This window comes from Orbicella franksi, chromosome 7 (genome assembly GCF_964199315.1).
Source record: "Orbicella franksi chromosome 7, jaOrbFran1.1, whole genome shotgun sequence".
NCBI classification, from domain to species: domain Eukaryota; kingdom Metazoa; phylum Cnidaria; class Anthozoa; order Scleractinia; family Merulinidae; genus Orbicella; species Orbicella franksi.
In genome coordinates, this window is record NC_138151.1 from 17,508,241 (window position 1) to 17,528,032 (window position 19,792).

Below are 19,792 nucleotides of genomic sequence, written 5' to 3' on the forward strand. Positions count from 1 at the left end.
ATCATAAAGCTTTCCAAAAAATCTATGGATCCGTTTTCAAGATTTTGAGAAGCGCTCGCCATTGAAACTTGGCCGAAAATTATAGTTGCGGCCAGGAGCCATAATCGGGGACGGAGACCGTAAGCCTTGGGATCCGCGCGCACCTATGATATGGGACAATTTTTCTATTTTTAGAACAAATTGCGCCATCCTGACGTCATATATCCGAACGGATCCACGCACATGTCGGGGGCTCTCGCGGGTTGCTGTCACGTTGCGTGATCAAATGGTGAGAGTTGAGAGACCTTGAGAGATTCTCTTGCGTATTTTTCACAGCGATGGCAGGGAATAAGGCAGGAAATACGAACCAGGGCGCTTATATGTAGTTTTATACCCTGAGCTAACGGAAAAGGTGGGTTTTTCAGGGTCGAAAACAAGACTTCAATTTCGCGCTGGGAATGAATAATAAGATCTGCTCGCGCTAGTTTTAAGCTTACGCGTATGCTTTTGCGTTTGTTCTGACTTAAGAATATAGCAAGAAAACTCTCTACTCTGGTATCGAGTTAATTTGTGAGTTTCTCAGACAATGGTTAATCATAACCAAAACCTGTTTTGATGGTTTCTTATTGTTTCTGCTTGTTTGGTGAGTTTGCAAAAGTTTTTGAAAGGAAAGTCTGACGTGTACAATTAGCTCATTTGCATAATGCAGCTCGTGCACTTTCAAGTCCGAGTTGGTGTTTTCAATTGTCAACAAATCTTGACAAAGATTTCTTTCTTTATCTTTTGTGCTGAGATGCTGCAACAAATTTCACGAACGCAGAAAAGGCTGCTAACATCATTGGGGGAGTTCTTCAACATATGCATAGTGAATTTTTACACTGCGAAAATGAAAATAGACAAGGAGTTTTGATAACTCGATCAACAAAATCGAAATCGTTATTCGAAGTTGACTAAAGAAAGCGTCATCGTAACTTTGCTGATTATTTCTGCTTTATTCACATATTTTCAGCTTAGCTTTTAATATGTTCTCAAACATTTATCAATCTTAAACATATTTAAAAACTATAGAGATATTGTTTGAGTTCGATGTACGCTTTCACACGAAAGTGTAGCGGAAGTACAATTTGTCATGTTTACTGATTGTACAAACCACGCATCGGCGGGCGCTCTCATTCATCGACAACAGAGAATTTACTGGATATTTACACGAACAAAACTGAGCAGTATCTACGGACGTAAAGTTATTGGGCCTTGATGAAACATCAAACGTTGCTTACAATTCAGGCGAAACTCAAACTGACCAAACTAGCAATTATTTTGTTTTACTTTTCGGTCACGATAGACTGACAAATTCCTCGCAAGCGTGCACGTGGCAAGAGGAGCTAGGAAACTATGAAGTCCTGAAGCTCTGCTATATCTAAATATATGCAGCTAGTTTTTTGCTGTGTAATGGAAAAGCTGTTAATCTTCAACATATGTGAAATTTAAAGTGGAGTAATGTACAGCTCATGTAAAAGAAGCATCCGTCGGAACACAACCTGGTTAGCGATATATATAAGCTTAAAGCGGAACATACCTAAATTCGACACTGTCTTACTTCATTCAAACTGGAGCAGCTTACGACGAAAATACTTAAGAAAAATTCCAACAGACGTAATTATAAACGCGTTGAGTTGTGGGCCAAAAACATGAAAAACTTCGGGAATTTTGGACGCCATTTCCCCCGCGCGACATCCGCAAAAATCTTCGTAGCGTGTACGCGCGTGTGCCGCAGGCGATGGCGCAATTTGTTCTAAAAATAGAATTTTTGTCCCATGTCATGGGGACAACCCCAATACCACAAATGGCGTGCGCTTACGGTCTCCGTCCCCGATTATGGCTCCTGTTGCAGCGACGAGATCGCGAAATTGAAACTAAAAGAAAACCCTTTCATGGCTTCAAAACAACTTCAAGGCACATTTTGGTATCAAATGAAGCAATTTCATCAAAACAGTGCTCAGCTGCAATCCCCTTCCCTCCTTAGCGTTATTACGCAAAATTTATGTTTGAAATGTTTTTACGTTACATACAGGGTTTTTTGTTCTTGTATATTCTACTTGCCATACACCATAGTCTAAGACATTGGTATTAACTTTTTTATATCAGATCTAGTTCGTGCAAAATTCTTGTTTTGCCGATTTTCAATGTTTCAATGTTTATCGTTCCCATGGAAATATTGGTGGCAGATTATTTCGTAATTGCTGTGTAAGAACACTGGAATTTTTATCCGCTTTAATTTCATCCATAAAGAGATTTTATATTTATATCACTCGCCTCCTTGACATTTCATGATGCACCGAACTAAACTAAAATCATGGCTTATCGTAAACCTTTTTTTTTTTGCCTTACCACACACCCTAAAAAGTGACGTTAATGGCTATGAAATTATAACGTGTTTGGAATTATTGTTGTTGTTTTATCGTCATCTGTAACGTGTTCGATCTTTCACTGATAAGAGTGGATCAGTTATTGTATTTGTTCAAACTCTTTGCTCGTTATTGAGAAAATCAGAAAAAAAATATGTTAGCTTTGGAGGTTAAGTCTACAAATAAAGAAGACATTGAATAGAAAAAGAAACAACAATTAACACAAAACAATATATTTAACGAAGAGATTTTCATCAACTTACCTCCTAAAACATGTTTTCGAGATAAACCATGAAAAAACGCGACCAAACCAATTTTTTGAGGCGTGAAATAGTTGCAGAGTGTTTGTAGTGTCGTTCGTGACTCCCAAAATATGTTTGTCTTAGGATTTTCAAGCTCATCAAGTATTTATGCAGCAGTATTGATATACAGGGGGCCCCTACGATGTCATTCAATTCCTCAAAGTCATGTCAACAAAGGTTAAATAATTTGAGCTAAGAAATCAACTAAAAAACTAATACGAGAAATATGAAGGATTTGCATATCTAATTTTCGGTCCATCTGCTTCCATTGTTTTGGAGATCTTCCAGCCTCAGCTTGGAAGCTTAATGATTAACAGACGAGAGAATTCTAATTTGATCGGTTTTCAAGAAAATTATATCAGGAACAAATAAAGTTGTGCTATATACAGGTAGTATTTACTTTTTTAACTCACACTCTCGAAACTCACCCTTGAAAATATTCCTCAACTCTACCTTACTCAAGTAGAAACTATAATAACTGGTTTTGGAGATTTTTCGGACTGAGTTTTGCCATTATAAATTTCGTACGAAACAAATCTTATTGCTTTACTTTACCAAATAAAACTGAAATCCCGTCATCAGCTATCTACCAGACTTCCTATGACCATCTCCGTTCAAAGGCAGGTAATTGCATTATATCTAAATTCAGTTTCTGCTTTTGTACGACGTATGTTTTTCTCCAACCAAACTTTGAAGATAAGCGGAGAACGATTTTTCGGAGTTACTGGTGGCTTTTGTCAATGATATCTCCGAGAATAAGCTCAGAAGACAAACATGAGCTGCGGCACAATAAAACACTTCGCAATGGCCGTTCTTTTGATCATGCACGATGTAGTGATTCATTCGTGTGTAGCCTTAAGGATTCTGAAGCTTCTTTTGGTTTGACTTCTTTTATGAGAAAATTTTCGCTTCGCAATTGCTTTCTGAAATATTCTTTACTTTACAACTTTACAACTGCGATCACAAGTGCTTTCTCGTGACATTCTTCGCTTTGAAATATTCACAGAGAAATCGAAATACAGTTCCTAGGTTCTTAACATTTTTCAATTGCTCTGTCCCTAATTTTAACTGCGATCGCGAGTGTTTTCTCAAGACACTCTTACATGTTATAGACGGTAAAAGGACCATCCTTCTACACCAAGATGCTTGGTGTAGAAATAGTAAACTTTTGAATTTTCACATAACATTCGTTAAAGCGAGAGATTGCACTTCTTCAAAGGGCGCTGAAACACTTGAAACAACTGCAAAACTTTCAACAGTGCCATTGATAGAAAGTAGAAGAGCTTCGCTACTTTGCAGAGTTATTAATTTTCTTAGCGTAGATAGCAAAGTGTTTTAATCCAAACGATTAGAATTTGCCAAATTTCATATCAATTTTACATAATCAATGAACGACAAAACTCGTCTTTTTGCTTTTTTCGAATTTCTCGAAGATTATAAATTATTAAAAAGTGACATTTTAATGATATTGATATTTCCACAAAGTTCCTTTTTAGCAAAGTACCAGGATTTTCGACTTTTCAAGCCTGATCAGTTATTCTCGACGATATTCACAGTCAGTTGCACTCACCACGCCAACGAGAAACAAAATGCTGAAGTTGATTCATAAGTTCGTATAGGAAAATCGTTGTTTACAATATTTGCCTAATTAACATAAGTGATACAATTTCTGATGGGGTACAAAAACGTTAGTTCTGAATATTGAAAGAGTGTTATGCCGCAAAAATGTAACAACTAACGCAAAATGTAACAACTTGTGACGCAAAATGTGAAATTAATCGGAATTGTAACAACTTTTGACGCAAAATGTGATAATTTCTTTGACTTGAACTGTGACAACTTCTTTCACGAAATGTAACAACGCAAAATGTAACAACTCTGGTTTTAATATGTAAAGAAGGACATTCAGACATATTGGCGTTCTTCTCAAGCTTACCAATTCCTGTAAGTCAAATTATACAAACCTGCTGGTCACATGACTCGTTCTAAATCTTCTCAAGTTGAATTGAAAAGTTACGTTGCTTTAAAAGAATTCGTGTTTGTCATACAAAGTCCGTATCTTTCTGTTCGTGCTCTAAGGACGGACAGCAACTTAACATCTTTTAACGCTAAACAAACAACAACAAATACTCCGCACGAATAATTACTACCACTGTCAGTCACAGTTGAAGAGGTTAGAAGTCTCATGACTTTTAAAGAAAATTGTTCGTCCACTACCTTTGCACAAACAACTGGTCACCTACAAGACGTGGTAGTTTACGAGAAGTGGTTGCTAGGGAAGATTTGACTGTATAAGATGAAATCATTTGGTTTCGAAAGGCCGACCTCTTTTCTCGAATTGGACTATTTTGGAGCACATAAAATGTAGGGTGTAGCTATAGAGCAACTTGTTCATCCTTGTTAAAAGGTTAATTCAATTTAGTTTTTGACTTAACACTTTTAGCTTTTTGGCTAGTCTTTACTGTAACTGTCACTCTGTTTGTGTTTTTTGTACTATGATGGAAAAAGCAACAGTGCTTTGTAAGTAAAAGCAATCGAAAGTAAGAAGTAGAAGTCGTTTAAGTAACCATTGTACCAGAGATAAAATTTTCGAAACTCCTCCTGCATGTATGTAGTGTTGATGGCAAGGAAGACACTACAAAATGTGACAATGTCACATTTTGAGTTAAAAAGTTGTTACATTTCGCGTTAAAGAAATTGTTACATTTTGCGACAAAAGTTGTTACAGTTCGCGTTAATGTTCCATTTTGCGTCAAACGTTGTTACATTTTGGTTAACCTTTTGCGGCGTAACAAAGGGCAACGCACGATTAACTGTCCCAAGGAATTTGAGCCCGATCTATTGAATACTTTTTGTGCGATGCGGAATCTCAAAAGTTTACAAAGAACGTCTGAACTCATTAGCGCTTTTACCACTCAGAAATTTTGTAGGTGTTAAAAGTCAATCATTCCTCGAATATTACACCCAGGGCCAAAAATTCAAAACTCAATAAGTTTCACAAAGCTCTTTAAATGTATTTAGTCAATTCGTGTATAGCGTGATGCCTTCTCCGCGAAAAGATTTATGTTAATGAGGAAAAATGTAAACAACGACGTCTGCCAAACGATTCACCTATTCCTTACATGACGTAAATTGCACTTAATTAAGTTCAATATACACTGTTCGCTTTTCAAACTCTGAAAATACCGGAAATGTTGAAAATTAGAAGTGAAATTAGAAAATTAAAATTTACGGGTACAGCATTGTTGAAAAAGATGAAAAGATTTTATTTTATTTCTTAGAAAAAGAATAATGAACTTCACATGTGACAAGATCACCGTTGCTATGGTTACATAATAACTGCGCCTTTCCCAGCTAGGCTTTTGTCGATTGTGCTCGTAAAACTGGCATATTATGCTCCTAGCTTATGCCCGAATTATTCTCGTTTCTCTAAGTTATGTTCCTCGCATCAAAATTATGCTACTTGGTTTTTGAGCAAAGTAAAGACAGAATAGGGCGAATAAAGACAAAACAAGGAATAATTTCCGCTATTTCTTGACTTTTTAAGAAAATAGTGAAATCCAAGATGGCGGTTCCAATATGGCGGGTCAAATGACGTCATATGACGTCATAATGAACAAAAATGGCATCACCTTGTAGAGCAAGCTTAGGGCTATCTAAACTATGTAAATTTATTTTTTTTGTGCCTTAACAGAACGAAAACCAAGGGTAGAGGTTCCATCAACCACCCCCCCCCCCCGGTGTACGACGGTGTGAGTATGAATTGGGTTAATTCGCTCTTAAGACGGTTTCAATAAATGCTCCCAAGTTGAAGCTCTTTGTACGACATTGTAAGTTGCTGAACTCTCTGAACTGACACTTGTAAAGTATTCAGATCGACGACAAGATCTTAGAGCTCAGTCAGCTCACTACCGAGCGTATGCGTTGGGCCTAAGACCAATAAACATCACACCGACTCCAGGCGGCCCGGAGACAACAGTAACAGAAATAGGACAAGTAAAAAGAAGTTCATTTGAAACTAAATTACGTTATTTCGTGAAGGTCAGAACTCAGAAAAACCAGATTGTGCTAGCAGTGCTAATTTGAGATAAAAGCTAAAAATTATGCTCGGTTTGCTAAATTATGCCGAAATTATGCTAGCACGATCGACAAAAACCTATTCCCAGCGAAAATGAAATTATTTCGTATTTCATTGGTGTTTATATAATAAATAGAACATGACATAACCGCTTGGAGATACGAAACTTCTCTTCTCGTGTTGATCATGACAAAAAGTTCACAAGTTCGCTGCGCTCACTCGTGAAATATTTTTCAACACTCGAAGAGAAATTTCGTATCTCCGCGCGGCTATGTAATATCCTCTATATATCTCGCCACGTCATGTCAAGTGATTTCGTAAGTCTTAGAATACTTCCCAACTTCTTTCTCTTATTTAGAATTGTTGTCCGCTCCTGGAAGGATGTCCAATTATCCACAACATTATTTTTGTGAAGGAAGCTCTCTACAGAGAACTATTGCTTTTTTTCTAATCCCTCGATCCATATAATTTGAGTCATTTTGCACAGTGCATCACATGTACTTTACACGGAAAAATATTGCAAAAATACTACTGTAGATTAATATTGCACGCTCTCTCATTTTCTAGCTACAAGTTTCAATTTTCTACAGACATAACAATCACGCCTGGCTAATGCTAATGAAGGCTAGCTCGCGCTTTTATAAATATATATTAAAGGCGTTAAGCCACGCTAACTTAAGTGTTTTTCATTAATATACTGGCTGCAAACTTTAAATGACAATGAAGTGTTCGTTTACTGATGCAGTTGCAGCTACATACTGGGTTATTACTTAGCTCTTATTAACTGAGCAGGAGGTCTGTATGGGAGAATCTTGACCGAGGTCGTGAGTACAGACCGAACGCAGTGAGGTCTGTACACACGACCTCGGTCAAGATTCTCCCATACAGATCGACTTAGCTCGGTTAATAAGATGTTTATTATATGGCAAAGAAGAAAAATTTAATTCCTTTAATGTAACTGGTTTGCTGACATTTTGCTTGCGAACGGCGATGAGCTTAACTTAAGGTGGCCGAACACAGTTTTCAAGAGCCTATGCCTAATTCACCATTACTTTTAAGCTATTTATGCTTTGGCGCCCGTTTTTTGCAAGAGTCAAGGTTAACCACAGAAGGGTTTATTCTCGCATTTTGGCTAAGGTGTATGCTGTTTCCATGGCAACGGGCCTGGTTAAAAACAGGGCTTAAAAACTGGTTTTTGTTTATTTAAAAAAAATCCAGTCGTTAGATTTTTTTCATCATTTGCCCACTACGAATTGACATTAAATCACTTCTGTCAACACTGTTGTAACAAAATTTTGACATAGGCGATTTTCGTAATTCGCCGTAAATCGTTTTCACTGCATGTTCTGTATTATTAAAAAATCCCTATGTCAAAATTCAGATTTTTTGCGATAAATCATTCACGTGGTTTCTGAACTATTTTTTTGCCAAATTTCTTGAAATTCTAACGACTGGATCGTTAGAAATCGGCATGTCTCTGCAAAAGCAATCGGTCTCAATTTTTTGAGCAACTGCGCATGCGCTGCATTTAACTCGGTTCTTTCGGTAACAAAGAAAAAGCTGAGAATTGCTGGGTTCTTTGCGTCGTTACCTTTTCTAACATATCTTTGTAATAAAAGACTAAAGCCATCAATACACTGCGTTCAATAATAGGGAAAAATAGCACAGATAGTGCGGTTGTTGAGTAAATAAAATGATCGCTCTATTGACGGCATGTTTGTTTTTGCAATCCTTGTGCGCGCGCTGAATTGCATCAGCAAAAGCGCGCGCAAAAACTGTGTTCGGCCACCTTAAACCTGCCCGGCGAAATTTGCTCATCCTCTTTACTTTTTTTTGTCATCAGGCTTTTTGGCACTTCCATAAATGATTGAGAAGAAAATAAAAGAAAACGGTGACATTTTGGATTTCAGTTTGCTACTTTTTCAACGCAAAATGAAACCGGTCTAGATGCCGGTCTAGATGGGAAAATCTAGACCGCGGTCAATCGATTTCAGCCAATCAAATTCGTGAATTCGGTAGTTCCCAGTCCTTGTGAGACACAGCCATATAATAATATTCCATATTATTCTACAAACTGTTTTCACTGTAACTGAGTTCTCAGCTGACCTACGGCTACTAACCCAGTAATCAAGTTTGGCTTCGTTTGCATTCATCCTCGTTCACGTTTGACCATCTTACACAAGCTTGCTTTTTTAGTACAGTTTACTGTAGTTTGGTTTATAGTAGTTAATGGTATGTGACAGAATAGACTAAAAATAATAGACGGAAAGATTTGCTTCTTTGAAAAAAGATTTACACGTTTTTGGTTATGTCAAATCCTCTAAACAGGATTATATTCTGATATCCATTGGCAACCAGCACCCCTCCGCGGCCTTTTGCGTTAAAATGAGCTGTCAGTGACGTCACAAGATCATTGTTGAGGTAGATATTGACGCTTTTGTCTGAAGAGACTTCAACACGGACAGTGAACCAAACTCCGCCGCTTGGACTGCCATTGGGACAGGAGCCTGAGGCAGATCCTGACCACGCTCCATTTAAAACGTACCCGAGTTGGAAGCAGATGTCTTGTCTGTGTGGTCTAAGTAGATTGAAGGACAAATCAATTACTTTTTAATTCTTTTAACAATTGAAAGTCTAAACCATGCATGAGTGCAAATTGCAGTTGTTTTCTGCAGTCGACCATTACTCAATTTTCTCACCAAATGACTTTTTTTACTGGCCATGTTATCTAGTCATGGATATTTTTCCATGCTGGAGTGGTTTTTCTTTCTCACTCTCCACTGAGGCCAGGAGATCGCTCGGCGCATGGACTCGCTTTGTTTGTTGAGAGGGAAAGTCATCTTAATCGGTTTGGAGGTCTGGAACCTTGGAGATTCGCCCTTTTGGTCAGTTTAAAACTTGCTTTTGTGTTAGTAATTTCTATCCTCTGATTCAAGAATTTTCTAAGTACAACGAATGATTGAAGATGTTTGTAATAACTAAAGTCCTACGTACACAGACGTACACGAAATGTGGATTTTGACTCATTTCTATTCTAAAACTAGTTATTTACAGTCAAACCGGTATTAGGCGGACGCCATATTAAGCAAACACCCTTTATTAAGCCGATAGCAGCACAAGTTCCATTTTTTCCCCCTCAAATTTACAACGGCAACCCTGGAGCCAGTGTTTACTGCCCATTGTGGAGAGGAGTTATTATTCTCACTGCATGCATAGTTAGCGCACCGCGGAAGTTGATTTACTCCCTCAAATTCCACCATGATTTTATGCCCTAAGGCGGGCATGATGCTTTGCGGTCTCTTCATTTAAATTACCGGGTTTTGCCTTCGGTGATCATTGTCATTTTTCCGGCGTTCCGGTGGAGGAAGGTTTTGTAACCCCACCCTCCTCCCCTGGTGCCGGTTGACGGTGCTACCCTCGTTTCTCGCTGCATACCTTAGCTGCCTTAGTAGTCGCGGACTCCTCCCATAACTTAGTCTACCGCGATGTGGTAATAGGTATGCATTGAGGATATATCACAATTCTCTCAACTGGGACAAAAATATGTGGCCGCTATAGAAAGGTGGTCGTTGTAAGGAGGTGGCCGCTAGTAGAGGTTCGACTGTATACCTGTGTTCAACGGACACCTTTGTTAAGCAGACGCGGACATCTTAAACCTGACTTTTGTGATCATTTCTATTGTTAAAAAGCTGTATCAAACGGACACTGCTAAAATGATGCATTTTAGTCTCTTCACGGCTAACGGTTCACATGGCAGTTCTGGGCGTGCTACACCCGCGACATTTAACGAACGAAGGTTGCGCGACATAACATATCACGCGATTGACTTGTAAATACTCAAATTAACAAATTGACGTCCGTTTTTTTATGCGCCTGTCCTCTTATTGATAATAAATTGCGTCATAACATTGTGAAAGTGACTGTGGAACCACAAGCCGCAGGCGAGTGGTTCTGCAGTAAACTTTCATAATGTTATGACGAAATTTATCATCAACAAGAAGACAGACCCATAAAAAAACTGACGTCAATTTGTGTTTTTTTACAATAACAAGACCCCAAAATGGTCAAATGCCGGGAATGAAATAATAAGGGGTAAAGACGCCGTAAACTTGCCGTAAACAAAGATAAGTGAATTTTTTTCAAAATGACGCGAACATTGTCAATAGCTTTTCTCGCTTTTTGATTGGCTACTTAAAAAAGTCCATAAATCTCATTGGTTAAAAAGTTGAAAGTTTGACAGCTGAAAAGTGAACTTGAAAGCTTGCATAAATTAACATTTTATCCATCTGAACACTTATTGATGAAAAAATGAGCCAATCAGCGCGCTAGAAATTAGACAGTTATTGTAAAAATGTCGATTTAACAAATTGAATGTGGTTTAGCGTGGCCTTTGTTCATATCGACAACGATATGCGTCATCACAGGGGGTCAAAATGTTGTGAGCTGAAGAGCCGCAGCGAGTGAGTCCACAACAAATTTTCGACCACTGTGATGACGCATATCGTTGTCGATAAGAGTACAGACCACGCTAAACCACATTCCATTTGTTTTTTACCACAATATCAACGTCAAAGAAATTTTTTTTCAGAGCGTGACACATTGATGCAAGCAAATTAGCCAATCAGATTGCGAGATTAGTAACAATTGTGGTGCTCAAGTGTTCCACCTAAATAAGCTAGCAGCATTGTCTGGACTGTTATCGACAACGGCAAATTAGCCAATCAGATTGCGAGATTAGTTGCAATTGTGGTAAAAATAATCATTTATAAAGTAATCACTGTTGTAAAATTATCCTGTCACGCAACAAACAAACTCCTCAAAATCGTTGTGAACAACCTTTCATCATCTGTATTATTTGAGATTCTTTGGTTGTACGTAATGCCCACTTCTTTGACAAGTGGGTAAAGTGCTAGAAAATTATCGTTGGAATTGCCATAAATGGTACCGGTCATATTCAGAAGCAGACTTTATTTGCTTTAAACCTTTTAAGGTTACCGCATATCTTTAGAGGTGTGTCGCGTCCAAGCAATGTAGCGCGTTCGCTTTGAGCTGTGTATTTCTTTACCAAGAACTTTGAAATAAAATGAATTTTTGAATTTTTTATAATATTAGCACGAGAAGTGAATTGTCAAATGAGGAAATTTTGGACACTGAGCTTCCATTTTGTGCGCTTGTTTTTTTGTCCGCTTGATCACAGAAGATTCAGCTCCAAATACAGACGTTACCTCTGCATGTTGTCTAGAGCCATGAATACAACATGTCTCAGAGCTGATACAGGATTTCATCGTTTTCCCGAAACTAAAAGTTTCACATAACTAATGAATTTGCTACATAGTTGTTGAAGAATGTTGGATAACATCACTGAGCTTGCTGATTGGGTTTTATGATCGTGGGAGATTAAGACCAGGGACCCGTTTCTCGAAAGCCCGGAAACTTTTCGGGTCCATAAAGCCATTTGCATCTAAAAACGGCCGGAGAAGTGTATACGCCTGAAACTTCTTGTATGAACGGAACCTCTGCTCATATTAAGAATACGTGAATAAAACAGCTTTGTAATCATAAGGTTCGAGATTTTGTTATGGCTCTCTGGGTGCGAAAACTTTTCGGGACGTTCGAGAAACGGGCCCCAGACCAGTTATGGCCAACAGTCTCCAAACTAAAAAGTCAGTCAGTCTGTTTTTTTTTTTTTCACAAATTCTTATTAAAGAACCAACCTGAAGTAAACAACGTCGAAATTGTTTTCGTCGATGACGTTGTACATCACTCCAGGGTGTCCAGAGTTCACGCCATCCACTCCAACCACATTCGTGATTTCAACTGTCATTGTATACGGTTCACCATCATTAATCTCCACTTGTGAAATAACGCGGCAGAAGCCATCAGCAGGCCAGGAACCATGATCAGCGTTCACCTCATAGAAATATGTATCGACATCGAATATTTTTGTAACAGCGGCACAGGCTACCACTGTCGGAGATTCAGCTACAGACAGACAGACAAATGAAACAGAAATTGCGTAGACGACCGATTTGTTAGTATACCTGTTTCATGGAAAGAAAATTTTTGCTGCACAGTTAACTGGATTAAAAGAAGACATTTTGTTCCTGTCAATAGTTTTTTTCACACAATGGCAATTGTCACACAAATGGGGTGAAAAAGTATTGTTACCTCTTGCTTCATTTATGAATGCAGTTCTTCAGTCAAACGTACTCGACCCTATGTTATCATTACATTTACGCTGCCAGCAAGCTTCCATTCTTTAAACAGTGTTGTTAGCAATTATCGAATAACACCAGCCTGCTTATCAAGGTTTCTCTAATAAAAAAAACGTTTTTGAATTTATATATACTGTGAAACAATCAAAGTAACCGTTACTTGCAATCATGGTTATCTTTGCAAATACCAACACTGAATTCTAATGTTGAATTTTGAAACGCATTATCGTGCGACTCGGAAAAAACGGGCTTCCGTGTCAATCTTGCCCTTGCAAGGACCATTAATTTAATTTGGGAAAACGAATGGTGCTCCATTAGAGAAGTTTTCTTCTGACGGGTAGGTGGGTAATAAGATTCGTATCTTTCAAGTCTTCAGTAGCTCGTGGTACCGTTACTGGAGCAAAACAAAAGCGTCTGCTAGATGATACTCGCCCCAGACTTCTTCGCGTTTCTAAAGTGGTGAATGCACTGTAGAGTGAGAATACGTAAAAATGGAAAGTTGAGATGTCTTTAGAGTTCAGACATACCTGTGCAATCCACTCCGTCTCCAGTGTATCCAGGTTTACAGTTACAGAGAAACGACCCTGGTACGTTGGCGCATATTGCATTTTGTGAACAGTTGTGGCCGCCGGTTAGACATTCCTCAATATCTGCAAAGTCGATAAAATACAATTGGCAAGTTAGCTGTCCATAACTGTTCTCCATATTATCAGTTTTACTTGCTTAAATGCAGTAAGATAAACGAGAATCATTTTAAGCGCACGTAAATAACGCGACAGTGAAAGTCCAGCGATACTGAATGACGGCAGAATAGAGTCACGAAAATAATAAAAAGACAAATGGGTTACTCGAGGCTTGCCGGCCAAAGAGACCGCTGCTATTAACTCCTGATTTGCAAAAATATTACTCACCTAACTGGCATTTATCTCGATGGAAACCGTGAGGACAAAGGCATCGGTAGCCTTCTTCACCATATCCTGTCTGACAGGTCGAATAACTCGCACAAGGACTGGTTACACAGACATTCTGCAATGGGTACTCATTAACAATTAGATTATGAGCTCGAGATTTCTATGAGGTGATAGTTGATGAGGCCGAAGGCCGAATCAACTATCCCTCATAGAAATCGAAAGCGAATAATCTAATTGTTTTAGTAGAATTCTTACTAAAATTTACTTCAAATAACAGTTTCCGATTATTTCTTGACGTATTATTAAACTTTGCAACTGAAAAAGATCGCTCGGATTGAATTGTCATTTAATAGTTGTGTGCGTGCGCGCATCAGCTTTTTCAATAATTTGGACTTTTTTAAAAGTCAAGAAACCGTAAATGTCCTTCGTTTAGACTTCTCAGAAATTTAGTTATCCGTTTGCATCAAAAGTTTCCTCCAATTATTTGGAAAAACGAAAAAAACGTCGCCATTTCCAAGACGACCTCCAGCCACTGCACACTAATGGCTGATAGTGTACAATGGCTCAGCCAATCAGATTACAGCATTTGCATTAGTATACTAGTAGAATTCTACTAATTAACAATTCGATTATGAGCGCGAGATTTCTATGAGGTGATAGTTGATAAGGCCGAAAAAATTCTAACTGAAACTTCCTTCGAAAAACGATTCCAACAATTTCTGGTCTGAGTATTAAACTTCACGCTTTAGACAATTCGCGCAGACTGAATTAATTGTCAATTTGACATTTGCAGTTGTGTACGCACGCTTATCAGTGTCTTTCAAAACTTTCGACCTTTTTTAATTCGAGAAACCGTAAATGCCCTCCTTTTAGTCTTCTCGGAAAGTTTGTTTATTCATTTGTTTCTAAATGTTCTTTCAAAACGTCAGAGAAACGAGGAAACGTTGCAATTTTGTCGACCACACCAAGCCACTGCACACTAATAGCTGATAATTAGCAATGGCTCAGCCAATCAGATTACAGCATTTGCATTAGTATACTAGTAGAATTCTACTAATTTGTATTATTAACTCACTAACTTTCATTCAGTCAGTCATTCAACAGGGGGACTTTAGATTTGAGTACGAGAACGATTTCTCAATTCTAGTTTTCAGGTTTCACATTATCACAACACATACCCATCTTTTCCCATAAGCTACCCTCTCTGCCTAAAACAAGCATGAAGAACTAGGGCTCTGGAAACGTCACAGATTTGAAAATCGAAAATCGTACTCGTACTCGATCTCGTATTCGTAGTCCAATCTAAAGCTCCCTAATATTGACAGAAAATTAATACAAAGGAGAGTGGAGCTAATTATCAACGCTAAGCTACTTTTTTTTTTCTTTTTTGGCTAATCTAAGAAATTGCCCAATTTTTTCAAGTTCTGCAAACTCTCAAGGATTCTTTCTATCACTCGTTAGTATAAATCTACTAGCGTTCTACTACGAATGTCTTCTCTGATTGGCCACGCACCCACTATCTATTAAACAATTAGATTATACGCTCATTATTTCTACCGCATGATAGTTGACGAGGGCGCAGCCCTCGTCAACTATCACGCATAGAAATCGAGAGCGAATAATCTAATTGTTTTAGTATAAATCTACTAGTCGTTCAAAACTTTATCAAAATCCTCTTCACAGACACTTCGAAAACGCCAAGAAGCGGCCCTTATTTTTTTAGCAAGGGCACACTGCCCTTGCTAAAAAAATAATAATTTTTAAATATTCTCATATTAAGTTTTTAATTGTTTCGATCTTTTCCGAGCACTTTTATCATGAGTTCCGATCCTGGCTCGCGAAAATGGGAAATCACTTCCAGTGTCACGACTTTAAATAAATTATTACTATTACTGCTAAAATTATTACCATTACTTCTAAACTTATTACTATTACTATTAGATAATAGATAATAAACATACAAAACACGTTTCTGATATATTGACCCCTCACGTCGCTGCTTCAATCTACTTACCGGAGTAACAGGTCTGTATATAAAGCCAAGTCTCGCCTCCAGCTCATCAGAAGGGACTTGCAAGTGATTCTTGTCACTAAGCTCACATAGATAAAGCTCATCTTCCGCTGGGCCGTAGTTATAGGACACACAGTTTGCCTCCAGGTAGCAATTTATCTCGCAATTTTCCTCGTTAAGTACCCGCATACTTTTGATGACGTGTGAGCTAAGAACCATATTTTCTATCTTTTCTCTGAATTCAATATTCCGACAGTCGTCTAAGAGAAAACAGTTACTGCATTTTTAGCTGCATAGGCGTAGTTTACAGTATATAAATTTACTGATATTGACTTAACGTGAGATCGAGATAGCGGTCTATACTTACTGCCGGGACCTCTCGACCGCGAAACCTGAAAATGTTTTTGTGCAATGCTGATTACGTCAAACTCTAAGTCATTTGAGCCAAACTCTGACAACTCTCCACAGATCACGAATGCCTATGGTCGGACAAGCTAGAACCCCATCACAGCTGGCTTACAGACTGAACAACTAGTTTCAGTTTCCCAAATTCTACTATTCGACTTCATGGTTTAATTTCTAGCGCAAGTAATGTCAGCTCGATGTTAAAAAACGCGTTTTACTTGAATTGAGATTTCTCATTACGGCCTTCTAACGGGCGAAATAACGGATTATGTTGTGGTAACGCTAGAGAAAAATCACATCACACTACTGGTTTTACAACATCTAGCAATTTGGCAGGGTAAGAAGGTATGAAGCAAATTTGTTCAACTATCGCCCAGAAAGAGGGACCAAATTGTGCCTTAACTAAAAAATAGGGCTCGTTTTCTTAATTACGCATTGAATTTTCATATAGTTGCGATAAAGCGATACCACGCTGAAACAAACTTTTCTTTCCCATGATACGAGATGATATGAAAAGCTATGAATAAGTCATCAGAAAATCAACCTCGCGTTGACTTTTTATTTGGCAACTATATTGACCTTCAACTTATTGACTGGAGTTATCTATCACTATTATCATCCTGTAAACCTACAGGCAATTCCAAGTTAAAAATTTTGTTAAGGTTACAGTATACATTCGGGTCGGCAATTTTCTTCAAATTTAGCTTTTTGTGTCAAAGTAGTCGTCGAAGAATAATCTCTAATTTCAGAAAAAAAATTGAAAATGGCTAAATATTGGCGGAGAAATGGCAGTTTTTCGTTTTCACCGGAAGTAAAAGTTCACTTCTTGATTGACAGCCCTATGGCGCGTATGCAATCAACTGAGACGATTTCCGCGAGAATTACCGGTGTACGGATGTCACGAATTGACTTCTCAGTTGATCAGCCTTGTTGTTCCGACTGCTAAGCATTTTTGGTATTAGGTGTAACTCTATTAAGTTATAAGTAAACATAGACCACGTTAAAAACATAAACCAGTTCGAAAAAGCGAAAACAGGGAAGAACGAGTGAAAATACATCAATGCGTGAAGAAGCGAAAGTTCGCTACGCGGATGAAGCTGATATAGCTATCGTATAAATAGGCTCGATTACCAGCCGCTGTTCGGGAAAGGAGCCCGCGCTCCTCCCCCGAACTCACGGCTGGACTCGTGGACTTGGCATTGTTAATTTCAACCAATAAGAAATCTACCTGCCTGAATCGAGCAGGCTGCATAAATTAGCTTTCTCGCAGTAGCAAAGAAGTTGTGCGATATGAAGTGCGATCGCATTAGTGGGACATTTAACCAAATACCGTCAACCGATGAAATCTTGCCTGATCTAAACCATAGTGGCATATAAGCTCATATACAACATGCAAAATAGTCAACAGACTTATGCGTTAGAATCTATATTTGAATCATGTGGTGCCAGGATGTCAGATAACGAACAAAGTCAACAAAGAGAGGGATAAACGCAAACATCGATCTCAAGAAACAAAACACTCAGTCAAATTGAAGTGTACGGTAGTCTTCTTGAAGGGAAGCGACACCAGTCTTTGCCGAAGCCAGACAAAATGAGCCAAAGCAAACCGAACTAGCAAAACGTAAACATGCTGTCAACACCATGCACACCTTTGACATGACAGTTGCTACACCATAGTCAAACAGCTCTGCTCTACTATACTATTTTCTATAGAACACAACATGTAATGTCCTTCCGCAACAATAATGTGAAACAAAATAGGTTGGAGGCCCAAAATTAAACGAAGACGTGGCGAAAACGCCACAAATTTTGCGAGCCGTTGGCGTCATGTGGGCCTGCCTATGATTGTCATCAGATGACATTTCCGGCCACCTGAAGCGCCGCAAGAATTAAATTATGAATTTACGTCACAGACATGCTTTGCCGCTCACGCGTCCAGCCGTCTCTTCTCGGGGAGGAACGTAGACCGGACTCGAGAAAGCGGCGGAAATCGAGCCTATCGTATAAAGCGGGCAAAAAATTCGTGGTAATTTTGGAACTTGACAGCAATAACAGGGATGTTAACAGAGACTCTTCTAATGAGTCCGATAACGACGAATCGTCGGACTCAATGAGACCATATGAAATATTATCCATGCACAGTTGACTACACATAGTTGCTCCACAGCACTTTCTTTTGTTTGTTTTCTTCGCCCAGCCACTCTAGCGTTCGTATCCTTTTTAGTCTTCCCCATTTTGCCAGACCAGCTTCAAGAAAAACCGAGCTACAGAAAAATTATTTCTCCTCCTTCGGCGCCTTGAGCGCATTGCGAAACACAAAGGCTTTTCGGAGATCCGCGCGTAGATTTCACCAGGAGGTTAATGGTAGTAAACTTTCCCTGCACTAATTGGCTCAGTTACCTGAGAACCCAGTTGAAGGCATCTGTGGGCGAGGTTTGTTTGCGAAGCAGAAGATTTTTCTGGAATAAATTTTTTCGCTTGAAGCAGACACTTTAAAGAGTTATAACTCAAAGGGAATTTGTTCAATTGCCCCCAAATGTGGACAGTAGCTAGTTTAACATATAAACTACAAACACGAATTGCAAATTGCAAATTTCGAAATACTTTTTCTTCGAGAGCGATTTTTGTACGATCACTCCACATTTTTTAAATCCTATTTCGAAAACGTTCTGTAACGTTTTACTGCAATTGAATATGCCAAAACGCAGACACCTTTTTTAAGCGCTTTGGACCCTGAAACCGACGAAAAAATTAGATTGGCGAAAAACAAAATTCGCTTTGACTTGTAGCTTTCGAAAGGTGATTCGGGCGCTCGCAATTCATTTTATTTCAAAATTCTGGGTATTGTTTGATAGCCAGCTCTATAAGCTTTAATTTGATATAGGGGTTTAGGTATCTACAGCTTAAACTGCACGCGCTACATCGCTTACACGCGAGACACCCCTGAAGGCATACGGTAACCTTAATTGATATCTTAACTTACCTCCTTTCGCGAAGCCAGTAATGCTAATCCACACTGCAACTAAAGCAACATTGGCAGAATGGCAGAAAAGAGAAAACCCATCTCTCGTTTTCTTTGAACAACCATGAAAACACAACCTCATTGTGCAACTTGGATAAAGACTGATGTACAGAAAGGTTCGGAAGCAGCCGGCTTGCTTAACTGATTAACCCATTGTCAGCTGCAATTATTAAAGCTGGTGTAGAACGTACTAGTTTATTTAAGGCGTAAAAATTAAAATTTGGTTTTAAAATTGAAAACATCAGGGGATGTTTAATCATTTATGGAATGTCAATAATTTATGGAAGAACATAAGTCACTCGCCTCCCGGCACTCAATATTCTAAAACTGTGAAAGCAGTTTCATTTGGTTTTTGTTTTTCTAACGTTACCAGGACTATGCCATCTTACTGCACCTTTCAATAACAGGAACACTCTGATCAACAGTTTCGTTTTTCGCTGCCGTCAATTATCTTACCGGACCTC

The 19,792-nt window shown here is 38.6% G+C and overlaps 2 protein-coding genes across 2 annotated transcripts; both read right to left on the reverse strand.

Moving 5' to 3' along the window:
* Nucleotides 1-8,999: 8,999 nt before the first annotated feature.
* On the reverse strand, nucleotides 9,000-12,610 carry LOC145493032 (putative skeletal organic matrix protein 7). Its single transcript, XM_081472437.1, has 2 exons — nucleotides 12,479-12,610; nucleotides 9,000-9,342 (listed from the first exon to the last, which is right to left on the reverse strand). Exons 1-2 carry the CDS (start codon nucleotides 12,586-12,588, stop codon nucleotides 9,057-9,059), a joined length of 396 nt encoding a protein of 131 aa, XP_081328563.1. The 5' UTR covers nucleotides 12,589-12,610; the 3' UTR covers nucleotides 9,000-9,056.
* Nucleotides 12,611-13,489: 879 nt separating this feature from the next.
* On the reverse strand, nucleotides 13,490-19,792 carry LOC145493031 (uncharacterized). The gene is made up of 4 exons (XM_081472436.1): nucleotides 19,290-19,792; nucleotides 15,905-16,161; nucleotides 13,891-14,005; nucleotides 13,490-13,629 (listed from the first exon to the last, which is right to left on the reverse strand). Exons 1-4 carry the CDS (start codon nucleotides 19,408-19,410, stop codon nucleotides 13,490-13,492), a joined length of 633 nt encoding a protein of 210 aa, XP_081328562.1. The 5' UTR covers nucleotides 19,411-19,792.

Bases quoted from the DNA above. Each gene is read 5' to 3' on its own strand.
- LOC145493032 (XM_081472437.1), bottom strand. From the start codon at position 12,588: ATGACAGTTGAAATCACGAATGTGGTTGGAGTGGATGGCGTGAACTCT. The intron at 9,343-12,478 runs GTTGGTTCTTTA...CAATCTACTTAG, and splicing joins TTCGACGTTGTTTACTTCAG to ACCACACAGACAAGACATCT.
- LOC145493031 (XM_081472436.1), bottom strand. From the start codon at position 19,410: ATGAGGTTGTGTTTTCATGGTTGTTCAAAGAAAACGAGAGATGGGTTT. The intron at 14,006-15,904 runs GTAAGTAGATTG...TACCCATTGCAG, and splicing joins TATACAGACCTGTTACTCCG to AATGTCTGTGTAACCAGTCC. The intron at 13,630-13,890 runs GTGAGTAATATT...TCGACTTTGCAG, and splicing joins TCGAGATAAATGCCAGTTAG to ATATTGAGGAATGTCTAACC.